The sequence below is a fragment of the Budorcas taxicolor genome, chromosome 10 (genome assembly GCF_023091745.1).
Source record: "Budorcas taxicolor isolate Tak-1 chromosome 10, Takin1.1, whole genome shotgun sequence".
NCBI lineage: Eukaryota > Metazoa > Chordata > Mammalia > Artiodactyla > Bovidae > Budorcas > Budorcas taxicolor.
In genome coordinates, this window is record NC_068919.1 from 73509705 (window position 1) to 73532629 (window position 22925).

At 38.8% G+C, this 22925-nt stretch overlaps 1 protein-coding gene across 1 annotated transcript in view; it reads right to left on the reverse strand.

Annotated features, from left to right (window-relative positions):
* KCNH5 (potassium voltage-gated channel subfamily H member 5) overlaps positions 1 to 22925 on the reverse strand; it is a 391931-nt gene that overhangs the window by 349205 nt on the left and 19801 nt on the right. The window contains exon 2 of the mRNA XM_052646974.1: positions 11165 to 11288. Within this exon, the coding sequence (XP_052502934.1) occupies positions 11165 to 11288 (124 nt within the window). The remainder of the gene's footprint in view (positions 1 to 11164; positions 11289 to 22925) is intronic.

Sequence of the window (22925 nt, forward strand, 5' to 3'; positions counted from 1 at the left end):
TCTGTGCGACCCCATAGACGGCAGCCCACCAGGCTCCCCCGTCCCTGGGATTCTCCAGGCAAGAACACTGGAATGGGTTGCCATTTCCTTCTCCAATGCATGAAAGTGAAAAGTGAAAGTGAAGTCACTAGAGGAACATAAAAACAGAGGTCAAGAGTAAACTTCCACATCTCACAAACATTTCCAAACGTGGATGAAACTGGAGCCAATTATACAGAGTGAAGTAAGCCAGAAAGAAAAACAATACAGTATACTAACACATATATATGGAATTTAGAAAGATGGCAATGATGACCCTGTATGCAAGACAGCAAAAGAGACACAGATGTGTAGAGCGGACTTTTGGACTCTGAGGGAGAGGGAGAGGGTGGGATGATTTGGGAGAATGGCATTGAAACATGTATACTATCATGTAAGAATCGAATCACCAGTCTATGTCCCATGCAGGATACAGGATGCTTGGGGCTGGTGCACGGGGATGACCCAGAGGGATGTTGTGGGGAGGAAGGTGGGAGGAGGGTTCATGTTTGGGATCGCATATACACCCGTGGTAGATTCATGTCAATGTATGGCAAAACCAATACAGTGTTGTAAAGTAAAATAAAGTAAAAATAAAAATTTAATTAAAAAAAAAAAAGAAGAGAAAAAGAAAAAAAAAAGAAAGTTAGAAGGAAATACAGTCTTAAAATATTAATTCAGGGGTATGGCACTCAGCATAGGTATCAATGCCAAAGAAGATCTGAACTATTTACTATTTCCCATGATGCAATGTAATACAGAATATATTAATTACCTTGTATTTAGCGATGAATCATTTCTGATAATTTGTGCCTTCCTAATAATTTTTGAATTTTATGTAATTGTCAAATTTATGGACACAGATTTGTTCATGATATCACTTGATTGTCTTAATTTCTGTAAATTCTGGAGCTCTCTCTTTCATTCCTGCTATTGATAAGTTGTGTCTTCACTTTTGTTTTCTATTGATCCAGCCAGAAGTTTATTTTTCTGTTCTTTAGAAAAATCCTTTCATTTTACTGACTTTTCTTACTAGTTCCTGTTGACTTATTTACTTATGTTCTATTGTCCTTGTCTTAGTTATCTTTTTCCTCATTTCTTTAGGTATTAATACAAATTATTTCAGATCTTTCTTTTTTCTAATATAATTATTTAAACCCTTAAGTTTCCTCTAGGCAATATATTAGCAGTATCTCACCTATGTTGACATATTATGTTTTCATTTATATTTAACAGGAATATTTTTAAAAGCTTTGTGAATTTCTCTTGACTCGTGGTTTTATAGAAATGATTTGATTAATGTTCAGGTATTTGGAAATTGTCTAGATAGATTTCTGCTGTCATTTTAAAATTTAATTCTGTTACATGCAAAAAAAAAAAGAAATTATCTATTTTTTTAAGAGAACTTTTCCAAAAGTTTGCAAATTTACAGAACAGAACTCAGTCAAAGGAGTACAAGACTCTAAAACTATTCTTGATGCTGTTGCAATCATAAGCTGTGCATCTGGTTTCAAATACCCAGTTCTACTAGTTACTATGATTGTCCAGGTAATTTCTTCCACCAGGAAAAATATGTGTGACTTGACAGTTTTTGAAGCCTCAAATATATCTTTGTCATTGCTTTTCTTAGAATTTCCAAGACATCAACTTATTAGCCAGCAGTAAATCCAAGTGTGGTGGGGCCTGAAGCGTATACAGCTCGAGAGGCCCTCTTTAAGGAGCAGAATACTAAATTTATAAAACAAAATTAAATACAGAGCCTTGAAAGCCATACACTCACAGAAAGGCGTAAAGGTTTAAGGTTTTTTATCTTCATAGGAAATCTGCTCCTGAATATCTCAATCTAGAAAGTTTACAGCATGAAAAGCATAGTTTGTTAGCAAGAACCAGCAAGACTAGCAGGATTCAACAATGATACCAGATCACAACTAAAAATTACAGAGTAACGACCCATCTTATGGTAACACCAACCTGAGCAACTAAAATTCTAGAAACTAAGTACTGATAGATGAAAGTGTTAGTAGCTCGGCTGTGTCTGACATTTTGTGACTCCCATGGACCGTAGCCCACCAGGCTCCTCTGTCCATGGAATTCTCCAGGCAAGAGTACTAGAGTGGGTAGCCACTCACTTCTCCAGGGGATCTTCTGGACCCCAGGATCAAATCCTGCATTGCAGGCAGGTTCTTTACTGTCTGAACCATCAGGGAAGCCCATTGATAGATGTCACTAACCAAATGTTCTCCAATCTGTATCCTGAATTTTCAATTACTTTTATTTTTTGTTAAAAAGGAATAGTTAATTGTCATTATAATAATAAAATAAGCAAGAAAATCTTAGAATAGGATGACAGGTTCTAACTCCATAATCTTACAGCCAGACTAGCACATGATGCTTCAGAGGTCACTGAAAAGCCACTGTTCCTGTCAAAGCCTGACTTACCATCATGTGAGTTTTATAAAAATCTCTGAGGGCATCAAAATTAAATTAGAATTCATCAGTTAGTGAACAAAGTCACCCTCCTTTCCTCCACCAAAACAAAACACTAGTTTAATACTGCTAATATTTTTTTACAGATAGGTAAACATTTTATTGACTGATATTTTTAATCTAAAGTGAAAGTGAAGTCACTCAGTCGTGTCCGACCCTTAGCAACCCCTTGGACTGCAGCCCACTAGGCTCCTCCGTCCATGGGATTTTCCAGGCAAGAGTACTGGAGGGCGGTGCCATCGCCTTCTCCGGTTTTGAGTCCCTGCTGCTGCGGCTGCTTAGTCGCTTCAGCGACTTAGTCGCTTAGTCGTGTCCGGCTCTGTGCGACCCCATAGACGGCAGCCCATCAGGCTCCCCCGTCCCTGAGATTCTCCAGGCAAGAATACTGGAGTAGGTTGCCATTTCCTTCTCCAATGCATGAAAGTGAAAAGTGAAAGTGAAGTCGCTCAGTCGTATCCGAATCTTAGCGACCACATGGACTGCAGCCTACCAGGCTCCTCCGCCCATGGGATTTTCCAGGCAAGAGTACTGGAGTGGGGTGCCATTGCCTCCTCCTATTTTTAATCTAAAGACTCTACTAAAGAGACAATATTAAAACACACAAAAGCAAAAAGTATGATATGAGTAATTAAACTACTAAATGTGTGTGGTCTTTAAGAAAAGAAAAAGCATTTTATTCCTATTACTAAATGTCAGAGTCTATGGTTCAATAAACCAAAACACAATATTCACAATTGGCCAACAAAAAATCATGAAAAAGATATCTAAAATATAACAAGGAACAAGAATAAAATTGATAAAAAAAATTAACTCTAATAGGATTAAAGATAAATTACAACTCAAAAAAAAATTAAAGAAACTATCTTGGAAACTGATGTTAACAGTAACACTTAAGAAGGAATACAATACAAGTTTGATTCAGCTAAAATTCTAAAGAGAAGGTGAAAACAAGCAGTTTCTCAAACTCTGAAAATTCTATAACCCATTCCTCTTTAGCTCTCCCAATGCTAAAATAGCCTGTTCTAAGAAAAACAGGGGCATTTTAAGAAAAAAAATCCCAGATTATTATACTCTGAATAATTTTTCAAAAATAATATTTTATATCTTATATTGTTTCACTCATATTTTTACTTCAAGCTTATTAAACTATGTATTTCCAGTGACAACACATATTTTAAGTAGTAAAATGCAGCAGTTAAATAGTAAAAGGTATTTCAAAATGACCCAAAATAATGTTTGAAATGTATTAACCATTCTTCGAAGGCAAGTGTTCTGGAAAGTAATTCAAATCTTGAAAGTATTTCCACCCAACACTGTCCAAACCAAAATGACTAAACCAGTGCTTCTGCATATACTATGGGTACTATGGGTGTGGCACATTTGCTTACTTGCTCAGCTTTCCTTATATGTAAATGCTGAATTTCTTTACAGAGGTTTCCTGCAACCTGATTCCAGATGATTGAAGCTCAGTGCAGTCTTTGAATGGTTAATGGTATTTGAATGGAAACAAGATTTAGAAATGATAATCATCAGACTTTAGAAACCACATATCTATAAAATAATTTTATATAGCTTTTATGTATCTCATTGACTATCCTCCCAGAATATATAATGGGAATACTAAAAAACTATAGAACTTCAAATTACTGTATTGGATCACAAAACTCCCCTTCAGTAATGATAAATGACTTCCACAACTGCATTGTTGTCTTATTGGACAGAAAATAAAATTAGGTGCACAGAAGCAATCTATCCCTGCTATAATATGAAGCAGCCATGATATAACAGAGGACCACCACACTTAGAGGATCACTTATAAACCGTATAATCCATGGCCAAGTTGTTTAACTTCTCTGACTCTTAGTTCTTTCATCCGTGAAAAGTGAAAATGTTAATCGCTCAGACATGTCCAACTCTTTGTGACCCCATGGACTGTAGCCTACCAGACTCCCCTGTCCATGGAATTTGCCAGGCAAGAACGCTGGAGTGGGTAGACATTCCCTTCTCCAGGGGAATCTTCCCTATCCAGGAATCAAACTGGGGTCTCCTTGCCTGCAAGCAGATTCTTTACCTTCTGAGCCACCAGGGATGATAATGTTAATATAACTCAGACAGTGAGAATTAAAAAGGATAATGTACATGAAGTTATAAATTATAATATACTATAAAATTTCTGAATTATTACTGGAATGTTTCTCATGGGTGGAGTTAGAAGGCCCTTCCAGCCCCAACCCTACTCCCTTGACCCTTTACAATTTGACGGCAAGAGCAGGTTCATTCCTGCTACTGGGCAGAGTCACTGTGTCTGAAAGAGATACACACATCATTTTGTGTGTCTTCTTTCTTTGTGAGCCCATGACATTGAGGTATAAACTCACCCACAGCTTGCTGCTGGATACTCTGGCCACTTATCTTGCCACACAACTAACTTGTGGGAAGATTTGATCTTGGGAGATTTCCTGAAGGCTGCTGCTGCTGCTGCTAAGTCGCTTCAGTTGCGTCCGAACTGTGTGCAACCCCATAGACGGCAGCCCACCAGGCTCCGCCGTCCCTGGGATTCTCCAGGCAAGAACTAGCTTGGGCCATAGCTAGCTTGCCTGAGCATTTGGCAGTGTGTCTTTCACGTACATCCTACCCTGGAAACTTCTAGGGACAGGCTTTGCTTTATAGCAAGATTTACTTATTTTGGGATCCCTTGTTCTGCCATCATAATCTCACAAACGAGCCTCATTATGATACCAGACAGGAAGGATGGCAACCATGTTGACAGACTTCCATGGGACAAAGGAAACTGCACACTGAGAAAATATATAAGCTAATCATAAACACTGCCCATCTATATTAACCTGCTAATGGCCAACAATGTGAACTTACTGACTAGCTCAGGGAACTCTACTCAGTGCTCTGTAGTGACCTAAATGCGAAGGAAATCCACAAAAGAAGGGATATATGTATACATAAGGGCTTCCCTGGTAGCCCTGGTAAAGAATCCACTGCAATGCAGGAACTGATTAACTTCACTGTACAGTAGAAACTAACTTTATAATATCTGCTAAGGGTTAACAATGTTCTTGGACTAAGCATACATTCAGTCCCCACAAGTAAAGGATAATATTACATACAGGCTGTAGTTCACAGCCTAGCAAATGCTTCATCACAGAAACCACACAGACGCACTTAAAAATATGTGGTCTCCACCTCAGAATCAGCCACAAAAGTAAAATCATCATGAAAGTTAATCACAGGATGGGCTGAAATCTATAGTCAAAGGATCAAAAAGAAGCCTAAGAGAGAGTGAGGAGAAGGATTTAGAAATAAATAGGAATAGCTTTCAAAATCTGAAAGAAGTAATTTCATAATGAATCAAACCATTACATATTTCCTACAATGGATCATAAAAGGTTTCACAGCCCATTAATTTATATGAGCTTAAAAGGATTTAGATTGAGTCATAAAAGGTAAATCCATGACATGTAATTAAGGGAAACTAGAACTAGCATCAGACATCTCTAATGTTCGGAGTGCGACATGATCACTGAGGCACTCTGCCCTCCAGTACTTTTCTCAGTGTGAAGCAAAGCCCTCAGCCAGATGGAAAGGGACTGACTGATATCCATCATATGGAATGTTCTCTTGTTGACTGAGGTAACCCTGTGTTAATAAAACTACTTGTGAAAACAAAGTGTCATTTAACATCTCTGCTTTATTGTCTAATCTGATAGCTTGGTTAAGGATTATTAATGGGCTTCCAGGGGGGCAAAAATTGTATTCAAATGCATCTCTCTACTCCTATCCTCCCTACCTATATGATTGGTCTTCCCACCCTTCTATCTTAAAAAGTAAAAATAAATAAAAATAATTTTTAAAAAGGCAGAACAGGCTTTTAAAAGGCTCAGATTAATCAAAAGTAGAATGCTAACGTGGTTTTTACTGGAACTATGACAGTATGCCTCTAATGTCAGGGCTTTATAGGGGTCTGAGATAAGATCAGACATTTTTAAATGCCACTCCCCCAAAACCTACATACAATCTCTTTCTAACACACAATGTGTTTTATGTCCTTCAGTACAGAGCAACAGTCCAAAAGCTTGGAAATGTAATTATTAAATAATAACATGAACATTTGAAATTCCTAGGAATTCAGAAATTTCATAAAAAATAGTTTTTGAAATTTTAGCTGAAATAAAAATGAGACAGTACATGGCACATATCAGATTTTTTAAAATAGAAATTTAGCTGCTATTATAAAGTACAAGGATGTGAAAGTGAAGTCGCTCAGTTATGTTTGACTCTTTGCGACCCCATGGACTGTAGCCTACCAGGTTCTTCTGTCCATGGGATTTTCCAGGCAAGAATACTGGAGTGGATTGCCACTTCCTTCTCCAGGAGATCCTCCCAACCCAGGGATTGAACCCGGGTCTCCCACATTGTAGGCAGATGCTTTACCGTCTGAGCCACCAGGGAAGTCTATAACCCTCCCTCAAGGCAGATGAGAGTGAAAACAGAGGGCCGTTCCGGACAGCAATCTGACAGCAGTTAATTTACAATTTCTACATATATTCTACTGTACAGCAATCTTATTTCTGGGCATAGTGACAGACAACTTCTCACATGGGGCCACAAGAAGATGGCTAAAAGGATGTTTTCCTCCTTGTTTTTGGAGTAGCAAAGTGGCAGAAGTTGGCATTCAAGACTACTAAAGTGGTGATAGAAAATGAAGGCTATGAGAACACTATAAAATGGTCAGGCATGATGAAACAGATTATGATATAGCAACAAAAAAAAACTCAAGAACATAATGGTGAATGAAAAGAGCAAGAAATTGTATATTTTACTGCGTGGTATAAATTAGGCAGGCCTTAAAAACAAATGCACATAAAGCAACATCATTATAAGAATACACATATTTATTTTACAAATGGAATTGTTAGAAAGACATAAAATAAATACACTAAAATGAATAACTATGGAAGATGAAGGAGGATGGAATGAAGGAGAAAAGAAATAAAATGAATCAAATAAAATAGAGACTTTGTCTGGAGTAATCACAATGATAATATTGGAACAAACTGAGGAATATATTTAATTTTTTACTCTATACACCTGCTCTAATGAGAGAAGGATTGGGAAAGACAAATACTCACTGATGTGTAGTTTCTTATTCTGTCTAAAACTTGTCATTATTAAAATCAGTAAAACTCTTTGATTTGTTTACAAGGTTACCCTCACTATGAAATTATTTGTGTCCGTATTTAACTAGAATTCAGTGATTTCAAAACTATATAATGACATTTAATCTAAACCCTGCTGAGACATAAGGGAGCAGAAATGGTCCATACAAACCTTAGCCTCCCAGAACTTAGAACACACACCTCAATGAGAGTGCTAGGCCAAGAGCTAATATATCCGCCCAGCAGACAAAAGGCACAAGAAACAACCGTGCTAACAAAGAGAGTCTTTCCAAGAGGGGCCACCGTTTTCCACTGTTCCCACTTACCAATTTCATGCCTGAAAGTGAAGGCTGAATGTGAGAATGACTTTAATAGAGACAAAATGAGGATCACTGGAAGAGGATAAGTGGAAGAAGAGGGTGTTTGAACAGATAGTTTCTTAAAGCTCACTAAGCATCAGAACTATCTGAGCTGCTGGTTAAAAGTACTGATTCCTGCTCCCACCTACCCACCTGGGGTGATCCTTTTTCAATAGGCTTAAGGTGAGGTCTGAGAATCTATGTTTTGCTAAACCTCTGTAAGTGATTTCCATAAATAGTCAGGTTTAGACTCCATATGAAATCCCTACCCTTCATGAAGACGTAGAATATATATATTTGTACGTGCATATAATGTTTTGCAGCATAAATGGGCAGGAAAAAAAGAAAGAAAGAAATAGGTAGAAAAAAATCAATCACTGTTTCCCTGGGCAAATCCCTTAACCTAACTCTACCTCAAGTTTTTTCTTCTGAAAAATAAAGAATATGGAGTAGAAAATAATTCATATACCTTGCAGTTCTAAAATAACATGATTTTGGTACTTAGTTAAGTGGGAGCATTAAAGAAAAATTAACTCAAAGAAAAAGCATCCCATCTGGTCTTACTGAAATATTGTGAGAAGTTTTCAGTTCTAAATAGGTTCCTTACATAGAGCTTCCTTTTCTTTTTTAGGATCTTTTTTGGTAATACTCTCTTTAAGCTCACAGATACGGAATATTTTAAAAGCATTGTTATAAATAATATAAATGCCAGATTCTGTTTTACATAAGTCAAACAAAATAGCAGTGGTACAGCCTACCAACATGACAAAAGTATGTGTGATTTATTCAAGATGAAAGAACTTTTGATCTTTTTAAGTGTTTAAAAGCATGTCCTACTTGGTTGATGGTTGCTGACTTTGTTCAAGACAGTTTTAGCAACTCAAAAAGTGCTGATGACCCTATATCAGTGGGTCTCTGACATAGGCTGCTCCAATGATCACTTTTAATTTTTGCCTTTTCATACAGTTCATGGAGTTCTCAAGGCAAGAATGTTCAAGTGGCTTGCCATTCCCTTCTCCAGTGGACCAAATTTTGTCAGAACTGTCCACCATGACCCGTCCACTTTACATGGCCCTACATGGCATGGTTCATAGTTTCATTGAGTTAGACAAGGCTGTGATCCCACGTGATCAGTTTTGGTTAGTTTTCTGTGATGGTGGTTTCATTCTGTCTGCCCTCTGATGAATGAGGATAAGAGGCTTGTGGAAGCTTCCTGATTGGGAGGTTCTGGCTGTGAGTAAACCTGGGTCTTGCTCTGGTGCGCAGGGCCATGCTCAGTAAATCTTTAATCCAATTGTCTGCTGATAGGAAGCTAGGAGTAATGGCAATAATGGGCTTCCCTGGTGGCTCAGCTGGTAAAGAATCTGCCTGCAATGCAGAAGACCTGGGTTCAATCTCTGGGTTGGGAAGATCCCCCGCAGAAGAGAAAGGCTACCCACTCCAGTATTCTGGCCTGGAGAATTCCATGGACTGTATAGTCCATGGAGTCACAAAGAGTCAGACATGACTGAACATCTTTCACAATGTTGGTAAGGTGACCTCCTTCAAAAGGATCTATGCCATCAAGCCACAGCTCCCAGGACTGCTGTATTCAGTGCCCCTGGCCCTGCAGCATGCCACTGTCGACCCACACCTCTGCCAGAAACTCCTGGACACAGGCACATCTGGTTCAGTCTTTTGTAGGTCCTGATGAGCAGAAGGTTTTGATTGTGCCCTCCATAAGTCTGTTTCTCCAGTCCTGTGGTATTGGAGAAGACTCTTTAGAGTGCCTTGGACTGCAAGGAGATCAAACTGGTCAATCCTAAAAGAAATCAACCCTGAATATTCATTGGAAGGACTAATGCTGAAGCTCCAATACTTTGGTCATCTGATGCGAAGACCTGACTCATTAGAAAAGACCCTGATGCTGGGAAAGATTGAAGGCAGGAGGAGAAGGGGACGACAGAGGAAGAGATGGTTGGATGGCACCACCGACTCAATGGACATGAGTTTCGGCAAGCTCCAAGAGATGGTGAAGGACAGGGAAGCCTTGCATGCTGTAGTCCATGGGGTTGCAAAGAGTCAGACATGACTGAGCAACTGAACAACAACAACATTGATAATCTGGCACATAGAATAGTTCATGGCCCCTAGAGGGTGATTAAAAAATATTTATTGAATGAATTGATAAATTCACAGCTATGCAAAAATACTTCTCTTAGCAAAAGCTCTTACCAGTGCCTCTTAAACTATATATTTCTACTGACAATTTAATCTCCTTAATATTCTAATATAATTTTTGCCCTATAGGTTTTATGTGAGTCAATAGGTTCTCAATTCCAATCTGGGGAAGAGGGGAATTGGAATTCCAATTCCAACTATCTATCCAGAGGCAGCATCAGATTTTGCAGGTTGAACACTTAGGGTTCTGTCCCACATGACATGCCCGCTTACTTCAGGCATCAGCACAAGCCTAGGTGTTGGCTGTGCTTCTGATCCACCTAATTCAGACTGGTTCCCAACCTTAGACTTGAGCACCAGTTATAAATCAGAGGTTCCAAAGACCTCTTCCTTTGGTTTGAATAATTTGCTAGAGCAACTCACAGAGCTCAGAGAAACATTTTACTTACCAGACTTCTGGTTTATCATAAGAGGATATAACTCAGAAACGGGCACATGGAACAGATGCAGAGGCTAGGTAGAGGACTTCCACACCCTTAGCAGATATGCTACTCGGCTCTTCTACACGTTGCCCAAACTGGAAGGTCTCTGAACCTGTCCTCTGAGTTTTTATGGAAGCTTCATTTACACACTCATAACTGATTAAATCATTGCCACTGGTACTGATTCAACCTCCAGGCCCTCTCCAGGAGACTGGGGAAAAGTTGTGCTTCTAATCACATGGTTGATTTCTCTGGCAGTCAACCCCATCCTTAGGTTATCTAAGGGCTTTCCAAAAGTTACCTCATTAACATATCACAAGAAAAGCCAAGAATTGAGGAGCTCTGTGCCAGGAACTGGGTGGAAGACCAAATATGTATTTCTTATCACAAATCATGATATCACAGTGAACCTAAATTTAGGCCTTTTAATCACCTTCAACATTTAGTTAAACTTTAGAAAACTTTCTTGGGCTGTTCTTTTACCTACCTGCAAGTGCTACTCTTCTGCATGACGTCAGCTCGATGATACCCAGAGAGTTTGCAAAAACCGTCATTACTATAAACTACAGGCCAGTCCACAATCTGGGCATTTCCCAGTAAGAAACTCGATTCTAAAGAAGAAAGAAGAAAAGGGAAGTTTTTTAGCTTCATTTAACAATGTACAAGTAATTAAAAACACAAATTTATAAAAATAAACAAATGTAACTGTTGTTTTTATAGCACAAACAGTAAAGCATACCCTTGAAATTATTATTAGCATAGCATGACCAACAAGTGAGATCTGCAACAAGTATGAGATTTGCATATGAACTAAAAACTCCATTGAAAAGAAGCTAGTTTACAATACTCTTGCATTCAAGCAAATACTATGCTATGAAAATCAAGTATGGTTAATATTAAATAAATGTTAATGACTATAACAATCACAGCTGAAAACAGTTTATTAAGACTAAGGCTACAGTCACTTCTTCACAAATTGAGAATATTAAACTTAAAAGCAGAGGCAACTTTGGATAACTCCTCCAAAAAGTGTATTAATGTAATTTAAACATGATGGGACCAATTCTTTGTATATCAGTTTGATTTACAGAAGGGTTTCCCTGGTGGCTCAGATGGTAAGGAATCTGCCTCCAATGTGGGAGACCAGGGTTTGATCCCTAGGTCGGGAAGATCCCCTGGAGAAGGGAATGGCTATCCACTCCAGTATTCTTGCCTGGAGAATCCCATGAACAGAAGAGCCTGGAGGGCTACAGTCCATGGCGTTGCAAAGAATCAGACATGACTTGAATGACTAACCTTTCCTTTCCTTTCCTTGATTTCAGTTCAGTTCAGTTCAGTTGCTCAGTCGTGTCCAACTCTTTGCAACCCCATGGACTGCAGCACGCCAGGACTCCCTGTCCATACCCATCTCCTGGAGTTTACTCAAACTTATGTCCATTGAGTCGGTGATGCCATCCAGCCATCTCATCCTCTGTCGTTTCCTTCTCCTCCTGCCTTCAATCTTTCTCAGCATCAGGGTCTTTTCCAAGGAGTCAGTCCTTCACATCAGGTGGCCAAAGTATTGAAGTTTTAGCTTCAGCATCAGTCCTTCCAATGAATATTTAGGACTGATTTCCTTGATTTACAGAAGTCTAACTTAAAATTTTTAAAGCTTCTTTTTAAAATAAAATTATTCAAAGACATTATTTTCAACCACACGCTACAAGATCAAACCAGTCAATCCTAAAGGAAATCAGTCCTGGAAGGACTGATGCTGAAGCTAAAACTCCAATACATTGGCCACCTGATGTGAAGAACTGATTCATTAGAAAAGACCCTGATTCTGGGAAAGACTGAAAGCAGGAGAAAAGGAAACAACAGAGGATGAGATGGTTGGATGGCATCGCTGACTCGTTGGACATGAGTTTGAACAAGCTCTGGAAGTTTGATGATAGGGAAATCTGACATTCTGCATTCCATGGGGTCTCAAAGAGTCAGACACGACTGAGCAACTGAACTGACTGATATTTTCTGACCTCAGAGTAATTAAATCAGAAGTCATCTTTTAATTATCTAGAAAAATCTAAAGCATTTGGATGTTATCCAATTCATTTCTAAACACTGGGTCAAAGTAGAATTAAAAGAAATATAGAAGTTACTTTTAACTGGATGATAATAAGTTTGTGGTATATATTTAAAGCAGTGCTTAGGGAGAGATTTCTCATTTTAAAAGTTTATTTTTAATGAAAAGTTTAAAATCAATGATCTAAACTTTTACATGGAAAAAAACTAGAAAAATAATAGCTATTAAACCAAAATTAAATAGGAGGAAATAAACAAACATTGGAATGTTGACAAGTGAAATAAAAAACATTCAAAGAAAAGTGAACTATTAAAGAAAGAATTACTGACCAATAGATGTTATGAATGTATTTGTAAAAATCCAGAAGAAATCATGGCAAATAGAATCTAGCAGTACATAAAAAGAAAATAGATCATAACCAAGCGGGATTTATCTCATAAACATAATTTGATGTATCATTATAAAATCAATCAAGGTAATCCATCAACCAAATAAAAGAAAAAAGCCACACGATTATATTTCAATAAATGCAGAAAAAAGCATTTGACAAAATTCATACTTATTCATGATTAAAATATCTCAACAAACTAAGAATAAAAGAAAACTTCTTCAAACTGATAGAGGAGACCTACTAAAAAATCCATAGCTAACATCAGTTTTAAAGCTAAAATACTGAACATTTTTCCCCCAAATTAGGAAAAAGTCAATGATATATACTCAATATTTTATTGGATTTCCAACTAATGAGATAAAAAGAAAAGAAAGAAAAAGAAAGAAACAGAAAAAATACCAAAGATATAAATGTGAAAAAGGTAAATGCAATTTTTATCTATTTTCAGATGATATAACTGTTTACATAGAAAATCCTAAGGTATATTCAAAAGAATATCTAAAATTATTAAGTGAATTTAGCAAGGTTACCATATATAAAGGCAATATAAAAGTATATTTTATTTCCATTAACTAACCTTAAATTGGAAAATAAAAAGTAATTTTACTTAGAATTATATCAAAAAATATAAAGTACTTAGAAATAAATTTAACAAGATACATGCAAGACCTCTAGAGTTAAAACTAAAAAAAGCTGCTCTCAAATGGCTTCAACAAATAGACTGCCATGTAAAAGAACTGAAAGACTAGATATTTGAAGACTTCAATTCTCTTCAAATTAGTCTACAGATGTAAACAATTCCAATGAAATTACCAACAGGCTTTTTTGAAGTAACTGACAAAATAATTATAGAATATGAAAATACAAATTATAAGAAATAACCCAAAATAAATTCTGAAAAAGAAGAACCAAGTTGTAGAACTATACAGCTATGGTAATTAATATAGTATGAAATTGGAGTGAGGACAAATAGATTGACGAAACAGATTAAAGAATTCAGAAATTGACATGGATATGGTCGACTGATTTTTAGCAGATGCCAAGGCAATTTCATTAATAAAAACAACTTCAATGAACTGTGCTAAAACAACTGGCTATCCACAAAAGCAAAATTGAACCATGACCCCTACCTCATGCCACACACACAAAAGTAATAGAAAACAGGTCATAGACCCAAATACAAGAGTGAAAACTAAAAAGAACACATAGGAGGAGATCTTCGCAGCTCTGAGAAGACAGAAATTTCTAAGACTCTTTCAGGGGGTGCGTGTATGTCTGTGTGTGTGTGAATGTGCACACTCCATCACATCCAACTCTTTGCAACCCCATGGACTATAGCCCACCAGGCTCCCCTGTCCATGGAATTTTCCAGGTAAAAATACTGGAGAAAGAATACTAGGGGATCTTCCCAATCCAGGAATCAAACCTGTGTCTCTTGAGTCTCCTGCATTGGCAAGCAGATTCTTTACCACTTGCACAACCTAGGAAGCTCAAGACTCTTAATCAACATAAAATAAAGTGTTGATAAATAAACTGTTTTTGGTGGCTAAGTCATGCCCAACTGTTTTGTGATCCCATGGACTGAAGCCCACCAGCCTCTTCTCTGCATGGGATTTCCCAAGCAAGAATACTGGAATGGGTTACCATTTTCTTCTCCAGAGTATCTCCCCAACCCAAGGGTTAAACCCACATCTCCTACATTGCAGGCAGATTCTTTACTGTTGAGCCACCAGAAAAAATAAATTAGACATTATCAAAATTAAAATCAACTGCTCATTCAAGGATACTGTCAAGTAAATGAAAAAGAAATCCACATATTGAGAGAAAATATTCACATGCTGATACCCAAGAAAAAATTTGTATCCAAAACAGGTCCCAAAAATCCTACCAGAGGGCAAATAACCCAATTAACAAAATGAGCAAATGACCTGAACAGACATTTCACAGGAGAAGATATACAATGGCCAATAAACACAAGAATAAGATGTTCACCATCATCATGCATTAGGGGAATACAAACTAAAAACACAATGATATATCTCTGCTCAACCACTAGAGTGGTTATAAAGGCTAAGGATACAAAATGTTGACAAAAATGTGGAAAAACTGAAATTCTTTATAAAACGCTAATGAGAATATAAAATTGTATGATCACTTTGGAAAACAGTTTCAAGTAAAGTTAAATATTCAACTATGACCCAGAAATTTCACTACGAAGCATTTACTCAAGTGAAATGAAAATATATGTTAACAAAAAGACTTGAAAGTTGTTCACATCAGATTTATTCATAATAGCCAAAAATCAAAAACAATGCAAATGTTCATCAACAAAAGAATGGATTAAAAATTGTGGTATAAAAAAAAAATTGTGGTATATTCCTACAAGACACTACCCAGCTGTACAATGGAATGAACTACTGATCATGCTTCACTTTAGTCGTTCAGTCATGTCCAACTTTTTGTAACCCCATGGACTGCAGCACACCAGGCCTCCCTGTCCATCAACAACTCCTGGAGTCCACACAAACTCATGTCCATTGAGTCAGTGATGCCATCCAACCATCTCATCCTCTGTCATCCCCTTTTCTGCCTGCCCTCAATCTTTCCCAGCATCAGGGTCTTTTCAAATGAGTCAGCTCTTCGCATCAGGTGGCCAAAGTATTGGAGTTTCAGCTTCAACCACCAGTCCTTCCAATGAACAGCCAGGACTGATCACCTTTAGGATGGACTGGTTGGATCTCCTTGCAGTCCAAGGGACTCTCAAGAGTCTTTTCCAACACCACAGTTCAAAAGCATCAATTCTTCGGTGCTCAGCTTTCTTTATAGTCCAACTCTCACATCCATACATGACTACTGGAAAAACCATAGCCTCGTCTATACAGACCTTTGTTGACAAAGTAATGTCTCTGCTTTTTAATATGCTGTCTAGGTTGGTCATAACTTTCCTTCCAAGGAGTAAGCATCTTTTAATTTCATGACTGCAGTCACCATCTGCAGTGATTTTGGAGCCCCAAAAAATAAAGTCAGCCACTGTTCCCACTATTTCCCCACCTATTTGCCATGAAGTGATGGGACCAGATGCCATGATCTTCGTTTTCTGAATGTTGAGCTTTAAGCCAACTTTTTCACTCTCCTCTTTCGCTCTCATCAAGAGGCTCTTTAGTTCTTCTTCACTTTCTGCCACATAAGGGTGGTGTCATCTGCATATCTGAGGTTACTGACATTTCTCCTGGCAATCTTGATTCCAGCCTGTGCTTCATCCAGCCCAGCATTTCTCATGATGAAATTACTGATAGATTGCAACAATACAAATTAATCTGAGAAACATTATGTGGAGCTAGTGGTAAAGAACCCGCCTGCCAATGCAGGAGAAATAAGAAACATGGGTTTGATGCCTGGGTCAGGAAGATCCCCTGGAGGAGAGCATGGCTCCAGTACTCTTGCCTGGAGGATCCCATGGACAAAGGAACCTGGCTGGCTATGGTCCACGGGGTTGCAGAGAGTTGGACACAACTGAAGTGCCTTAATACACACACACACACATGTGTTTTCCCTCCTTCTCCATACTGATAGATTGCAACACTGCAAATTCATCTGAAAAATATTATGATGACTAAAAGAAGTCAGAAACCAAGATTTCATTCAAATGAAGTTTAAATATTGTCAGGTTAATCTACGGTGATATGGATCAGAGCAATGATTTCTGAAGGGGGCAGATGGAAGAGGGACTGACAGGAAAGATGCAAAAAGAACTTCTTGGAGAAGGTCGTTTTCTATCTTTATAGAGATATAAATTATTGAGGTATATACATACATTTGTCAAAACTAATTCAACTGAACCCAAGATCTGTATCTTTCACTTCAAATAAAGTAGACCTCAAAGTTCAAAGAAAACACAAGGAGCACAAAGGGCCAGAGGATCACAAGTTTTAGGATACCAGTTTCATGTAAGCTGTCCTCTAGCTATAAGAATGATAATACTACCTTTCTCTGATACATATAGTGATTAGAGATTAAATAAGCTTATTTCTATATACATGCTTCATAAAGTATAAATTCTTCTATAAATATATAATATTTTCATTTATATATAGCATCAGTTATAAAGATTTGTAATATGATCACATAAAATTAACCTCTTTCCCCTTTTAGCCCAGGCCAGTGCTAGATAGCTTACCCTAATTCACATGCTCCCCACTTCACAACTAGGTCAGCTGTGGCAGTGCATAAAGCTTGTTATACAAGGTTTCCCTGTCTCAATTCATCCTGATGTTCAGGCTGATTTTCAAACTAACATTCATTTATCCCCCTCAAACCCTGCCTCCTTCCTACTACTCTTCATTCAGATCAAATCTCACAACTGGTTATATCGTTGGGTCCTATTCCAGACTTACAAAATCCTCTGAAATAAGCTTCAGCCTCTCTACCTGTACAAACATATTTCTCATTACTCCTAAAAGTCCATACTTTATGTCAGTTTTCCTCATTATGTCACCAAAAGATAATCATTCATGATGCCCTCTGTCCTCATGAAATACTTTTTCTCTATCTCTTTGCCTATCAAAACGTTTAAAAACCAGTTCAATCATCCATTCTCTATGGCACATTTAGTGGTTACCAGTCAACCCACATTTTCTGGCTATCAGTATGTGTGCCCAAACCTTCACAGGACAAACTTTCCATAAAAGTTGCCTGTTCTCACGGGCTCTTTCTTCTCAGCTCCTATTCACTCAACTCACTTCTATCTGGCTATGTCCTCACCACTCAAAGACAGCCTAGGTCACCAATTACTGAGGTCACCAATTACTGAGAGGGTAACAGGCAGGAAGGCCAGGGGTCTCAAAACGGAGGAAATAGCCTGCAAGTGTCAGACATTTTTATCTCTCTTAAGCAGCAGGAGGAAACAAACTAGCGATATTTTTTTCCTTCTCTATACAAAGTTAAAAGCAGGTTTCTCTTTAAATAATGTGTTGCCATAATGACACCTGGTTTCACCTGAAGTTAACTATTCTCAAACCTTGAGATAGCCAATGCATTTTTCTTATGGAAATGTTTGTCTTCAGCTATGCTAATGTGCTATGCATTTACCCCAAACTCTGTCTTCAAGTCGGTTCCACTTCATGGCTCAGAACTTACTTGACAAATCAGTATGTTATACTCAGATATTGTTCCCCTAATCTATGTAAGAGTGAAAAAGTTGGCTTAAAGCTCAACATTCAGAAAACGAAGATCATGGCATCTGGTCCCATCACTTCATGGCAAATAGATGGGGAAACAGTGGAAACAGTGTCAGACTTTATTTTGGGGGCTCCAAAATCACTGCAGATGGTGACTGCAGCCATGAAATTAAAAGACGCTTACTCCTTGGAAGAAAAGTTATCACCAACCTAGATAGCATATTCAAAAGCAGAGACATTACTTTGCCAACAAAGGTCCATCTGGTCAAGGCTATGGTTTTTCCTGTGGTCATGTATGGATGTGAGAGTTGGACTGTGAAGAAAGCTGAGTGTGAAGAATTGATGCTTTTGAACTGTGGTGTTGGAGAAGACTCTTGAGAGTCCCTTGGACTGCAAGGACATCCAACCAGTCCATTCTGAAGGGGATCAGCCCTGGGATTTCTTTGGAAGGAATGATGCTAAAGCTGAAACTCCAGTACTTTGGCCACCTCATGTAAAGAGTTGACTCATTGGAAAAGACTCTGATGCTGGGAGGGATTGGGGGCAGGAAGAGAAGGGGACGACAGAGGATGAGATGGCTGGATGGCATCACCTACTCGATGGACGTGAGTTTGGGTGAGCTCCAGGAGTTGGTGATGGACAGGGAGGCCTGGCGCGGTGCGATTCATGGGGTCGCAAAGAGTCAGACACGACTGAGTGACTGAACTGAACTGCACTGAATCTATGTAAATGAAACTATTTGTATGGTAATCTGTCCTTCTACAAGATTCAAGTTAATCATTTTATGGCCCAGGATGAAACATTTGGTGCCAAGATTATCCCAGAATGCATCTTATGGGTGAGGGGCCTGGTGCCATTCTGAGTTTTAAGACATTCCTTTCTTTCATTAACAGACTACTAAGACGGAGGAGCCTGGTGGGCTGCAGTCCCTGGGGTCAGTAAGAGTCAAACACGACTGAGCGACTTCACTTTCACTTTTCACTTTCATGCATTGGAGAAGGCAATGGCAACCCACTCCAGGGTTCTTGCCTGGAGAATCCCAGGGATGGGGTAGTCTGGTGGGCTGCCATCTACGGGGTCGCACAGAGTCGGACACGACTGAAGCAACTTAGCAGCAGCAGCAGCAGCAGTGACTATATAACATCCAGCTGAAGACTAGCAGGGGGTACTCTTTCTGCCCTCTTCTGATGCCTATGTCAGAAGCTTTCTCTATCTCCTTTATACTTTAATAAAACTTTAATACACAAAAGCTCTGAGTGATCAAGCCTCATCTCTGGCCCCGGATTGAGTTCTTCTCCTCAGGGGCCAAGAATCCTGGCCTCTTTTCGTTCAACAAGAACCTTTCATTACTTCTCATGGCACTGAATCCAAAGGACATTTTTTGCTCTTTTCACTTAATTCAGAAGCACTGGTAACCACTCCCTCCTTAAACATGTTTCAATCCTTAGCTCTCATTAAAAAACATCTCCCTGCTTCTCTATATACTCCTCCTCTTCTCTGCAGGCTCAACGTTCTTTATCCAGTGAGTACATATTCAAGTTCCTTCATGCCCACTTCTCTTATGCTTTCATCTGTCTCCATAGATTCAGTAGCTTATAACTGCATCGTATCACCAGACCAGACCTCTCCTAGAAACTCTAGATCTTTATACCCAGGTTGACCCCTCCTCTTAGATGGCTTAAGTGTACCTCAGTAGCATGTATATGACCTGTCATTCCCCCAGGTCAGATATTCTCCCAGTGGTCCCTGTTTTAGAGGAATTATGCAATTATGAATCTCCAATACTCTGACCACCTGACGCGACGAGCCGACTCATTGGAAAAGACCCTAGTGCTGGGAAAGATTGAGGGCAGGAGGAAAAAGGGGCGACAGAGGATGAGATAGTTGGATGGCATCACCAACTCAGTGGACGTTAGTTTGAGGAGACTCCATGGGGTAGGTTAAGGGCAGGGAAGCTGGCATGCTGCAGTCCACGGGGTCGCAAAGAGTCGGATATGACTCAGCAACTGCACAACAACAACAATGCAATTATGTAAGCCAGAAATCTGGGAGCCATCTTTCAAGATCCTTCTGATCACCTTATATCTAATGTATTACCAAATCTTATTAATTCTATCTCCTAAAACCCTTTCAAATCTCACCATTTCTCTAGATCCTCATCATCATCTTCCAATTCCAAGCTTCCATCATCTCTCCCCTAGAGCATGCCAAGATCTATCTAATCAGTTTACTCAGACGCTCTCAATGAAGGAATCACTGGGGACTATTTCAGTGATTATCCCCACTGAAGCCAAGCAGGTCTTTTCAAAATTCAAACCAGATCACGTCCCCTTCCTGCTGTAACATCCATCAGTAACTTATCAGAACCCTCCAACGTATCCATGGTCTATAATGACCTCAAAGTCTGTCAGGCCTCAGCTCTCAGCATTCTGCCCCTTGCCCTGAGCATGACAGCCACAGTGACTTTTCCTTTCTCTTGTAAGCTTCATCCTCTTCCATCACAGGAGGCCTTTTAACTTGACATTCTCGCTGTCTAAACATCATTCTTTCCCCCTGTATCTAGTTGACATCTACATTTATTTAGACCTTAACTCAATTGTCATGACCCTAGTGAACCTTTCCCTGACCTTTGGACCAGGTCATCCCTAATAATGTTACACACAGTGTGCCTCTCCATCACAGCCCTTATCAAGGTTGCAATTTCATCCCTATCTGTGTCATGACATGACATGATTAACACATACCTTCCTGGTGAGCTGTAAGGTCCTATTTGACCCTCCAATACCTAACACAGTGCCTCGCATATAATATATGCTTGCTAACTGAGTGACTATATCAATGTTTTTGTTGTTTTAGTTGCTAGATTGTGTCTAATGCTTTTGCAACCCTGTGGATTGTAACCCGCTGGGCTCCTCTGTCTATGGGATTTCCCAGCAAGAATAGTAGAGTGGGTTGCCATTCCCTTCTTCAGGGAAACTGCCTGACCCAGGGATTGAGCCTGCATCTCTTGCACCGCAGGCAAATCTTTACTGCTGCTCTACCTGGGAAGCCCTGACTATATCAATAAATAGACACATTCATAGATTCTTACAGGGATCTCTTTATATAATTAATATCATTAAATTTAGTGTGAAGTACCTCCCTAAATACCTCATGTATGCTTTCATCTGTGGTAATTTTCGTCTTTTCATATGGATGATATAGTCCTCAGAATTATACATTTTATGCCTACTGTGCATACAAAATCCCAACACAGTGATTACTTTTTTGATTAGAGGAATTGCCCAGTACCCCAGGAAAGGGAATTCCACAGTTCTAAAACAGAAGGACTATAAACATTAAAGGGCTTTCTTTCCCCCAAAACTATCCAAATCAGTGTTTTTCAATTTTGTTTAATTAAAGCTGATAGTAAGAGATAAATTTTACATAGTGACTCAGTGTGTTTACACACATGCACACATGTATGCACAACTGAAAATATTTCTCAGAAAACTCTTTCTGTACAAGATGTACTCCACTTCTGTTCCATTTCAGCCTTTTAGTGTGCCAGTCAAGACTCATTAAATCGATCTATGCCCTGTGAAGAGTCATATCTCCTGGTTTTGAAAACCTGCTTCAAACTATTCCCAAAGGCCTTGCACGTCTGCCTCTCTCATAAATAGACTTGTTTTCAAGACATTTTTAAAGATTTAGATCAGAAGTTCTTACTGTCCCTAGTTAAGTCTGTTATTAAAAATATCAGCCTGCCCCAACATACCACTTTCAACAGTTCCACATGGGAAAAGGAAGACTCCAGCTCAGCAGGGCTCAGCTGTCATGATCCACTTGCTGTTGTTTGTTATTTCATTTGTATCCTAGTATTACTGTGTAATAACAAAATTAATAACAAAAGCAGCCAGGAGCAGAGCCCTTGCTCTATACCAGGTCTTGGACCATATGTCATATGTACAACTCCATTCAGTAATGAGTGAGAGACTCACGAAGCCCCAGTGCCCCAGGAGGTCAGAAGCAGGAAGCACAAAGCTCTTTAAATTCCAATTCTTGACTGAGATATTTGCAAATGCAAACCTTTTCTATGGGAAATATGACTAGGAATGAAAGGTAAGTCTTAAAACAATTCACACCAAAGAAGACTAATTCTTATATTAGCTTGAAGGCAAAGTGGTTTGGGGAAAAGAATACAGAAGTTGGAATCAAAAGCAAGCTGTTTTACTCTACCTCAATAGAACTGACTCAAATACATTCCTTTTCATGGCTGAGTAATATTCCACTGTACATATATGTACCACAATTTCTTAAAATATCATATATTGATGAATATTTATGGAATCTAGAAAAATGGTACTGATGAACCTATTTGCAGGGCAAGAATAGAGATGCAGACATAGAGAACAGACTTTGGACTCCATGGGGGAAGGAGAGGGTGGGATGAATCAAGAGAGTAGCACTGAAAAATATACTTTATCATATGTAAAAATGATAGCTAATGGAAAGCTGATGTATAACACAGGGAGCTCAAAGCAGTACTCTGTGATAACCTAGAGGGGTGGGATGGGGTACAGGGGGCTTGAAGAGGGAGAGACCATATGTATACTTATGGCTGATACACGTTGTTGCA